The sequence below is a fragment of the Centroberyx gerrardi genome, chromosome 3 (assembly GCF_048128805.1).
Source record: "Centroberyx gerrardi isolate f3 chromosome 3, fCenGer3.hap1.cur.20231027, whole genome shotgun sequence".
Taxonomy (NCBI): domain Eukaryota; kingdom Metazoa; phylum Chordata; class Actinopteri; order Beryciformes; family Berycidae; genus Centroberyx; species Centroberyx gerrardi.
The window spans coordinates 23,778,160-23,788,930 of record NC_135999.1 but is presented as its reverse complement, the minus strand read 5'-3'; the positions used below and the strand labels follow the sequence as shown (position 1 = coordinate 23,788,930).

At 42.0% G+C, this 10,771-nt stretch overlaps 2 protein-coding genes across 2 annotated transcripts; one reads left to right on the top strand and one right to left on the bottom strand.

Moving 5' to 3' along the window:
• Positions 1 to 466: 466 nt before the first annotated feature.
• Positions 467 to 3,253, top strand: LOC144538493 (uncharacterized). Its single transcript, XM_078282661.1, has 3 exons — positions 467 to 594; positions 1,095 to 1,211; positions 1,847 to 3,253. Exons 1-3 carry the CDS (start codon positions 508 to 510, stop codon positions 2,030 to 2,032), a joined length of 390 nt encoding a protein of 129 aa, XP_078138787.1. The 5' UTR covers positions 467 to 507; the 3' UTR covers positions 2,033 to 3,253.
• Positions 3,254 to 3,426: 173 nt separating this feature from the next.
• On the bottom strand, positions 3,427 to 9,434 carry LOC139924844 (polycomb complex protein BMI-1-like). The gene is made up of 9 exons (XM_071916036.2): positions 9,317 to 9,434; positions 8,523 to 8,650; positions 8,049 to 8,145; positions 7,885 to 7,940; positions 7,625 to 7,754; positions 6,509 to 6,548; positions 6,247 to 6,345; positions 5,189 to 5,269; positions 3,427 to 4,533 (listed from the first exon to the last, which is right to left on the bottom strand). The coding sequence occupies exons 2-9, from the start codon at positions 8,638 to 8,640 to the stop codon at positions 4,153 to 4,155; spliced, it is 1,002 nt and encodes a 333-aa protein (XP_071772137.1). The 5' UTR covers positions 8,641 to 8,650; positions 9,317 to 9,434; the 3' UTR covers positions 3,427 to 4,152.
• Positions 9,435 to 10,771: the final 1,337 nt, after the last annotated feature.

Below are 10,771 nucleotides of genomic sequence, written 5' to 3'. Positions count from 1 at the left end.
AAAACATAGTGCATTCAATCAGGTGTGTCCAAACGTTTGACTGGTATATATCAAGGCTTATCTGTAGATGCAAAGAGTTGGAAAGACAGTTGCCTGGTAGGCCTATGATGAATTTATAGCCTTCATTAACTTAGATAATTTTTCATTTTCTCTCTCTCTCTCTCTCTCTCTCTCTCTCTCTCTCTCTCACACACACACACACACACACACACACACACACACACACACGCACCGCTGTCCGCCACCAGATTGGTCCAGTTTTTAAACACGTGACTCTTCCGGAAGTGACCTCTACATAACAAGCCACCTTGGTCAGCTGTGAAATCTTGCATCACAACACTGCAATTCTTCTATTGTTGAACTGTTTCATTGAGTGCCTGCGACTTAACGTGTTATTATATACATGTGTGTGTCTCTCCTCGTCTCTCCTCCATCTTTGTCTCTCCTCGCGGTTAGAGTAACGACAGCTGACAGCAGGCGCGTGCAGCACATACGGTATATGGAAACATGAACACGGTAGTGACTAAGTTAGATCGCACACTGGTTAGTGTAACTTTGAGACAGCCTTGGATAACATCTGTGGCAGCTTCAAAGGTAAGCATGTGATGGAAATCCATTGTGTCTGCCGTCCATATGTAGATGTATAGTCTATACTGCTACAGTGACATTTCTCCCACTGAGCAATTTTACGTTGATTAAAGTTTAAAAGTCGTCTAAATGATAGATGTCAAGGCTAAAATTGGGGTTTAAAAGTGAAAGCTTAGTAGACGTCTGCGTCTTAAAATAAAGCATTGTCTTGTACATATAGACTTGTCTGGTGCATATTTTAGATATTTTATTGTTTCTGCATTGTTTAAATATGTAATAATATATGTATTGGTCTAAAACTGGGCTGTACATAACCAAAAAAGATCTTGGGCTACATGAGAGCTAAAGCGTAGATTCATGACATTTAGTGCTCAGTGGATATTGCGCCCTTAGTTATGAAATTACATCAGTTTGTCATTAGACATGGTGTATTATATTGCTTAGTCTCTAGTGTCTGCTGACGCCTGCAGTACTTATCATTTGGACTCTATTTAATTGATTTCCAGGTCCAGCTCTCCACTCTTCCCCCTGAGCCTGTCATTCCCTCCAAGAAGCCTTTCAAAGTGGAGCTTGTTGGTGGGAAGCGTTACTCCTGGTGCACCTGTGGACACAGCAAGAAACAGGTAGAGTCACACTGGAAATAATGATCGCTACCAGAGAGGTGTGACCAAGTCAACTGTGCTCAAGTCCCAAGTCAGTCTCATGTCTTGAGGGACAAGTGTCAAGTCAAGTCCCAAGTCTAAATGTAGATTACCAAGTCAAGTCAGAACAAATCAAGCGTCCAGTATCAATTTAATATCTTAAAGAAATCAAAATATCTTGGACTTTTCAACGCAATATGGTTTTTATAGGATAAAAACTTGGTAAGAGCATCATGAGTTTGATTTCTATAAATCAGTTTCAGCTTCAATAAATTCAATCATTCCATACAAATTAAAAAACAATTTAAATTCAGTCTGGTGGAACAAATCTCATCATTTTCAATCCAAGTCATTTACACAAACACAAGATCTTTTGTCAAGACTTGAGAAACCTCTTCAAGTCATCAAAGTACAAGTCAAAGTCAAGTCCTGTCAAGTCCCAAGTCACCCCAAGTCAAGTCTAAAGTATTCTCTTCATGCATCAAGTCCCAAGCAGTTAAAACTTTGACTCGAGTCGCATGACATGGACTGGAGCCCCCACCTCTGATGACATGCACACTTTTCCCATCTTCGAAAGCACATTTATTCTCTGACCACATCCGTCTTTTGTCTTCCAGCCTTTCTGTGACGGATCGCACAAGACCAAAGCCCCGGGTCTGTTCCCGCTCCGCTTCGTCCCGGAGAAAGACGCCACGGTTTGGTTGTGCGGTTGCAAGTACACCAGCAACCCGCCGTACTGCGACGGCACGCACAAGCAGGACTTCATCGTATCTGCACCGCTGCACGAACACACTGACTCTTGAACTGAACAAGGAGGATCAGCGGCAGATGTTTTGGTCTAGCTCGGAGACGACCTCGGTCCTGATCCGGGAGAACCAGCTGGAGAAGGAGCTGTAGAGGCAGACGGGATCTTTGGACTTCAGCTGAGGATTCATTTTAAGATTTCTTGAACCAGTTAAGCTTTAAAGTTGCCATCACAGCCACATTTGTAAGATCAGTGTACTCCAAGAAAGCAGCAGTGCAAAAATGACCTAACAAGCGTTGAAGTCTTGTTTTGAGAAAGTGTGTTTTTGTCAGAAGAGGTAAAGAGAGAGTGGAGATGATATATGACCGTAGAGCCGATACCAGCCGTCTTCTCTTTATCTCTTTTGTATTGGAGAGAATGTCACATCAAAGTCCATGCCAAAATCCTGCAGTTTAATGTTGCCTTGCTTATTTCTAACCAAACATACTCAGTGCAACATGGAGACCATTTCTGACTAAAGTCACTTTGTATTAGGTGTGTATGTTTGGTGATAAGGCAACACCAAACTGCTGGACTTCAACATAGGGTTCAATCTGGTGTCATCTGCCATACATATAGAAATAGAAAGCACTCCTATCTTGCACAGATTCAAAACATCGGGTATGAATGAGTAGCCTATGTTATGTTTGCTCTCACATGCCATATGATATCCCAGACATGAAGCGCACACCTGAAAACTGAAAGCAGGCATTTGTTCTGGTACTGTACTTTGTGGCTTAATTTGCAGACAGATGTTAGGGTAATTATACATTGTTAATAACTGTTAAAAGTAGTTTGCACTGAGTTTTTGCACAACTTGAGCTGTCTCAATCATCGTGTGTTATGTAGGTTTGTGTTTCTGCTGTTCAGTTTATTTGTCGAAAGCTCAAACATTCTTGATTTCATATACTGAATGTATAAACCATTTGTGGAACGCACAAGACATTTTCACCTTGCCTGTTCTTAGAGAATTATGCCATGATCTTAGGATGGCTCTACTGTGAGAAAATGACCATCCCATAATAAAGAGGGGTTGTTTTTGTTGTATACTGTACCATGAATTATTAGTCTTTAATCAGAGGAACGTTCTTTTGTTTTGTTTATCTGTATTAGAAATGCCTGATCCATTTCTCTGTTAAAGCTATTTCATGTTTTGACATTACTTGAGTGAAACTTCAGTGTTTTTTTAAGTATTGATATCATGTTCACAACCGCATGCTTTACAACCCGCTGAACTCAGAAAATCAGAACAGGACACTTTGGTCAAAACCTAGTAAGTAAACATTTTATTGACCTAAAACATGCACATATGGCTGATAAAAAAGTATCATTGTATGTTCAAAAGAAACAAAAGGAATGTTGAAATTTATGGAAATACAACATACATGGTCAAATATTCAAATCCCTTTTGAGTTCCTTGTCTGCCATAAGAAAAAGTACATGGTCTCTTGACAAACGTCTGCTTTTGAACTTGGTAGTGCTTGGAGTTTTCTAAATATAAATGCTTCTCCAATTGCAAAGTACTTGTTGGTTTGGTTTGGATTCTGTGGTCTGACTTTGAGAAAGTGCATCAACATTTTTATGCAATGGATCCTCAATGACGCGTGGGGCCTACAGTACCTGACGAGCGGCTGCTTACACTGGACATTTATACAGTAGCTATTACATGACCGTCCAAAGGCAAGGTGTAGATTTTTTTTACATCCAACTTACGCTGTGATTTGCACTGCAATGCCATTCAGCATTTTGTCTCAAGTAATATCTAAGCCAAATCAATGTTGATGAACTATGGGAAAGAAACAGACCTACTGCATATACAATACAAAACAATTACAATATCTTGTATAAAAGATAGTTTATACATATGTATGCACACATGCTCACATTTGATACATACTGTACAGTTTGTATGTGTGCATTGTTCTAGTCTAACACACATAACCACACACACACACACACACATACAAGTGTCTATTTGGCTGCACTTTTCAGTCCTTCCGCTGAAAGATAACCGTTATCCGCCTCCCGTTCCTCCAGGAAGAAGGCTTACGCTCGTCTTTTCTTTTTGCTCTGTAGAGAGGGGGTTTCTGAAGAAGGGAGCAATTCAAACACTGTCCTCCCCGCCGCTCCGTACGCACGTTAGGTCGGAGGAGGCAAACCGCTTTTGTCGCCTCCCCTCGCCTCCTCTTTGCCCGCTGCGGAGCTTGTGCCGTTGACAGTCACCTTCCGAGCGTTGCCGCCCGGTTTGGAGGCCAGAGAGTGTCGCTGAGTGTTGTTGGGCACAGTGGGACCGTTAGAGCTTTGGATGGCGGGGGAGAGGTTGTGGGACGCGGGGCCGGACAGGGAGGAGGCGCGCGGAGGCTGGGCCGCGGCGGGACTGTGGACTTTGTCGCTTTGGGAGTCGCTCTCTGAGGTGGGGCTGGTGTTGACGCCGTCAGAGTGGCCCTGCGCGGCCGACTGGGACGCCCTCCTGCGCTTCCGGGTGGGTTTGACCAGGTACTGCAGGGGGATGGGTCCAGTCTGCAGAGAGGGGGACAGATCATCAGGACGGGGAACAGGAACCTGGGTTTGATAATCTGTCAATATGTTCACAGTCTATTGTTTTTTGTTTGTTTTCTTTATGATTCATTATTTGTATTTTTCAAAACAAAAAGGAAAAAGAAAACATGATGGTGGAAAGAGAGAGAGAGAGAGAGTGAGAGAGAGAGAATCCTAGGCTTGGCACCCAGCCTGTAAATTTATTTTAACATTACCATTTAATCAAATGGGCATAGTGAACAAAATATGTCACATTGTGTAAATATTCTTTATGTGCAACTGTTGTATGGAATTTCCTTATTGATATAAACTGTTGATGCATTTTTAACAAATCAGACTAAGTAGAGCATTTTGGAAATTAAGCGCATGCACTGTTCATACTTTGATTAAGCTTTGATCCCGTATTTCAGTTGAGTATGCATTAATGTATTCCAAATTAACACAATTGCCTCCGTTAGTCAAGGAGTTTGACTAAATGACAAAGTGAGAGTCACACTGAGATTAGCAGTAATTGGGTCAGAGGAATTGGTGCCAGATATGTTCACTGATCCCCCTCTGGCTGCCAAACATGCACCATCAAAACACAAAATCTTCCAAAGACACCTATGATTTACAACACCATTTCACTGTCACTCACCCGTCTCCACTCATAGAAGTAGGCAATATCCATTAGTGTGTAATAGTCCTTCAAGGGCTCGTCTCCGTACAACACCTCCACCTGTAACAGACCATTAAACCAAGTTAAAAGACTGTGACCACCGGAAAAAAAACAGCCATCTGCCACCTCATCAATCTGAAGTTTAGATTTCTTTCCAACTCCATAATCACACAGAATGCTTTCAAGGTACTATTCTTTGATGAAAGTTATGCTGCAGGTGCATTTATTTACATGTGTTTGATTTGTCCTGCTTGTTGGTCATGCATGCCTGAACTCAACCAGGTGTTGTTTGTACCCAGTTTGGTTAGCTTTTCATGTCAATTGAAGTGAATCAAAGCCAAACCGATCTGGATTTTTGAAGGCCAATACTGATATTTTTTTATTTGAAGCTGCCAATAGCCAATATTTTGTGCGGATATTCAATGTCTTTGAATTTGACCATTTTCATGCCCAAAAATGACAAGTATTGAGTTTACACCACAGAATTGTATCCTTGACACAGTGGAAAAGCCTCTGAAACAGCATGAAGACGATGTGACACTAAAACTCTCCACTGAAACCCGGACTAATGAGATTATTTTAGGTGGGTTAGCAGCTCTTGAAGGCAGAGTGAGGCAGGTTTCACTGCAGGCTTTAGAAAATTCATTATATTGGCGGTGGAGGACACTGACTGGCCGATATCACATTGATACTGGAAGGTCAATATCGGCCCGATATCCGCAAACCCATATATCGGTCTGACCCTCGATCCAATGACAAAGTATGTTACTATTATCAAAGAACTACCAAGCAGTGATCCTCTTGACTGGATAGTGGCTACTGTGCAGAATTGATTTTACTACTTTCACTGGGACAATATCCCAATACTAAATTGTTATATTCATCAGGAATAACATCACATTTGATCAATAAGCACGCCTGAACGGTTTGTCCTTGCGTCCTTGACTTGTAACACACAGTTTGCTACAATATAAATGAGGTAAGAGTTATTGCTGTGTAAGGGTGCAGCTGGCAGAGCCTGAGCGTCTATAGATTACCCGATAGCTGCTGGGAATATCCATCTTGCTCCGGAGGAACTTTGCTAAGTGCATGACGGACATGGCTGCCGGGCACTGCAGGAAGCGTTTCCCATTGGACTGAGGACGAGGAAAAAGATGAGGTGAGGAGACACAAATCCAGGGTGCGGACAAGAGCAGCACATAAACAGCTACTTAAATTGAAAGTGTGTGTGTGTGTGTGCGTGTGTGTTTCAAGTACTGCTTCACCAATGTCTCCTTCTAAACTGAGATCAGGCTTTACCTTGTCTCCATCCATGTCTGAACGTTGTCTATCATTATTTCTGTGGGCAAATAAAGAAAGATAAATACAAAGAATGGGTGCTGGAGAATAAGAAAACATACAGAAAAACATTTGATGTTCAGTGCAACTTAAGCACAAGTAAAATAATATTGCGGATGCCACTGGCAGCTTATAATCTATTTTATCTATCTCTCTCTCTAAAATCCAGTAACATTGGCCACATGCTTAATTTGGTTTCATCTAACCACAGCTATATCTCATCGCTGCTCCAACTGAAACTTTTGGGGACAGATACGCTTCTGAGAAAGTGTGTTTCTCCTCAAACTGTAGTAGCAGCTATAAGGCGGATTCCTGTATAACTAAGTGGGTGGAGCACGGCATTAATCGAATATCAGGGGTGCGTTCCCCACACACATGGAAAATAAAAAGGTGCCGAAACTGGTTCTTGGTAGTGATGCCCTTGATGAATCATTTCTGGTTCCACAAAAAACCTTTAAAGAATCATTTCTGCACTCATTTGCTTAGACACCTGCATTGTGTTTTTGTTTATCTGCCCTTGTAAAGCCTCATTTGCAATTGCACAATATATACTATGGAGCGGTTTGGTTATTTTCCACATTTATGCCGTCACCCACCATCCAATAACTCAGAATTAAGAACCTTTTAATGTCCCAAAGAACCAAAGAAAACCATTAAAAGGTTCTTGAAAGGCTCTTTGTGGAACCAGACTCTTTCGGTTCCAGTTCGCACCTTTATTTTTCTGTGTCCACACTAAAAACATTTGCACTCATGACACAGTAATGCACTCTGGATAAAAATATCCGCCACCTGGCACATGTAGGGGTGTGGGGTGTAGTTCTGGTTGTGGGGCTAAAAGTTCAAACCAAAACCCGTTTCTGTGTAATATGGCTCTTACTGGGATTCTTATAAAATCAGGAGTAATTGCACTCTACATTTTGCTTTGCATATCAAGGCCAGATAATGACGCTTCATTGTTTTCAGCAGTGAGCTGAAATTTTCCAGCAGCAGCAGCCAGTGAACAGACACAAAATCAGGAATTTTTACTACTGCATTTTTTTCCTTTTTTTTTGTAGAAATAAGAAATGTGGGACTCACTTGTTCCTCTCGTAGAACTGTATGGACAGACTGATGATTTCATCCTCTGCTATGTTAAACGTCTCCACCACTTCCCCCGGTTCCAGCACACGGTTCTCTGCGTAAAAGTCCCGCCGCCGCTTCATCTCATCTGAGTTCAACACACAAGGGGAATCAGCAAAACATATGCATCAAAACATGGGGAATTAAGACTGTAACTAAAGTGTACTGTACAGGTTTTAGAGTTTGTCTCTCTCCTGCCTCAAGCAACATTCTCTTACCTTTGAATAACCCCGGAACAAGCTTATAAACAATATCTTGTAGAGTTTTGTCCGCTCTGAAAAAAAAAAAAATACATTTTCAGTCTGTTATTAGGGATGATGCACTTTGTTTGCTTTCAGAAATGCACCATTATATAAACCTCCTATGAAGCATTACTGCTTACCTGATGCTGAGCTGTGGACATGTCTTGTGTACCTGGACGTCACATCGAGGACAGAACTTGTTTGTCTCCAGGAAGGCAACAATACATGTTTTACAAACTATAGAGAGAGAGGACAGAGAGAGAGAACAACAGATGAAAAGCCAAATCACTGCTCTGCATCGCCAACATTTTACCACATTGTACCATCAGCCTTAACAGGAGCGTAGCTGAGGACATAATCAAACAAAGTAGACCCACCTCCTTCTCTGGCCAGTTAATCAGCCTTATAATTATTAAAATCAGCAGGAAGGTGGGGTCACAGTACACCTACCTCCTCTCAGCAGTATGCCCACCTCCTCATTACCACCACACTACTGAGGTCTGCTCAATTTGCATATCCACTAATTGTCAGGTCTATGCTAATTTCATATTGGGGGGTAGATAAACACAAAATTTGCATGCATTTCAGATCATGCACTGCTATGAGGAACTTACAGGAGTGCAGGCACTCTACAATGGTCGTAGCATCAATGAAGTAACCAGCACACAGTGGGCATGTGAGATGAGGATTGAGATCTGTGATTTTAATCCGGTTGGGTTGCATTTTATCCATCTGGAAAGATCTGCAGAGGGAGCAAATAATAATAATAATACGAGATGTTATTACAGGCTAGACCTGCAGTATGAGCATGTGGTACACAACAGCCTATAAAGTGCATTATGCCTGGTCAAACTACTAGTTATCTCCCCTATGGTAAATGAGGTTGTTCCATATCCACTCAGACAATGTCTGCAGCTCGTCCTTGGGACAACAGGCTGGAAAACCACAACAATGGGAGCTGATGGCGGCCAGAAACAAATCCAATGACATGTTGTATGGCAGCTTTAGCAATAAATAACATGTTGAGAGAGGCAGCAGTGGAGCAAAATGCAGGCTGTGCTGGTACACAGGAGCAGGCTATTGAATCGCCCCTGTGTGGCCTCATCTTGTGCATCAGTCCTGTTACTCAACCAGCGGAGCAACAAAGAGCGTTTCAATCCGTCCGGAGCGCTCACGGGCAACCGAGGAGCGAAAGAAAATACATTCAGCACAAACACTAACACTGAAGGGGGGAGAGACACAGAAAATCACACTGGTACACAAAGCAGCCATCTTAAATTCACTGACAGGGTTGTATCAGAGGCGAACAAGAGAGACTCAAAATGTGACACCGTGCACTTTGTGTGTGTTTTCGGCAAACCGGCGCATCGCGTTGAATAAATAGCAATCGCCGATGCTTCGTTCCTACCTGATATGACATAAAAGTTTCCCTCTCCTCCCAACGAGGATCCAGGTAAATTATTTGGACTTGGGTAGAATTTGCAGCAGCGCCAGAAAATGGCTTTTTTTCAGCACCGTCAGAGGACTGCCCATTTTGGATCACGTGATATTATTTTGTCGCCTTGTTCAAGGGGCATACAGGGTTTCCACTCGGGCTACGAGGCTCTGCAAAACACTTTTCCTCATGCATTGACATTGATCAGCCAGGACACTTTATGTTTTTTTCACCTTTGTTTAATTCATTCCTTGCAGTCAGCTGTCCGGCAGACAGTGCGGCCACGCCCTCTGTGTGTCTGACCCTGATTTTACATTAATTTCCCCAACATCATGCCTGCATCACCAGCAGGGCACAAGACCTGGGCCCCCGGTCGACAGCCCTGTTTTCCCTATATACTGTATATGTATGAGTGATTTAATTGGAAATTTGCACTCTTTTAAAAAAAAAATTTTTCATTATTTGTTTAACCGTTATTTAACCAATTCCCACTGAGATTAAAAGTCTTTGTTTCAAGGGGAAACCTGGCTCAGAAAGTTACTGAAAGACAGGACAGCACATAAGAAAAATAAAAATGCAATAAAACAAAATATAAATAAGTAGAAAATGGATTACATTACAGTATAAAGTAATGAACAGAAAAGAGAGAGAGAGAGGTGTGTGTGTGTGTGTGTGTGTGTGTGGAGGGGGGGGGGGGGGTAGTGTTGTAGTACAATTAAAAGGCATGGGCAACATCTTACAAAACACACTGACAATCACCAATAGATTCATATTTCTTAGATCTGACAGCTGCTTTAAACTCCTGAAGAGTGACCTGCTCTTTCAGCTTCCAGTCTTTCTGCAGGTCGCTCCATGCAGCGGGGTCAGAGGTCATGATGGCTTTCTTACCAAACTATGTTCAAATTAATTTTGAGAACTTGGACAATACATTTCTGACCAATATAGACAAACAAGTCTGGAAACTTACCCAAAATTGCCTTACAGATACAGATAAACCAGTGACTAAGCCTACACATGTACAGAGGTGCACAAATTTGCCTAAATTTACCTCAGCTATTTTCAGCTCTATTTTTTTTAGAATTGTTTGCCTATCTGATGGTGTGGGCTCTTGACTGGGTGGATATTTGGCAGGGCAGATGCACACTGTACAGGGTATAATGGTGATCCCTGGCAGTGCAGAGGGTCCATACATCATGCTCACCCTGGGACTCCTCACAGAATTATATCGTTCTTTGAGAATTACAATTTTAAAGTAAATATTGTGGTTTACAATTTTGCCAAAGGAAAATCCACAATAAAGGGAATTATATCCCTTTGATCTTGGACAGTCCAGTCTGAAATGTGAAAAAGTCTCTCTCAAAGCTAGAAATAAGTGAACAAAAATGACAAATATTGGCATTACTCCACCAACACTGACTGGGAGACAAA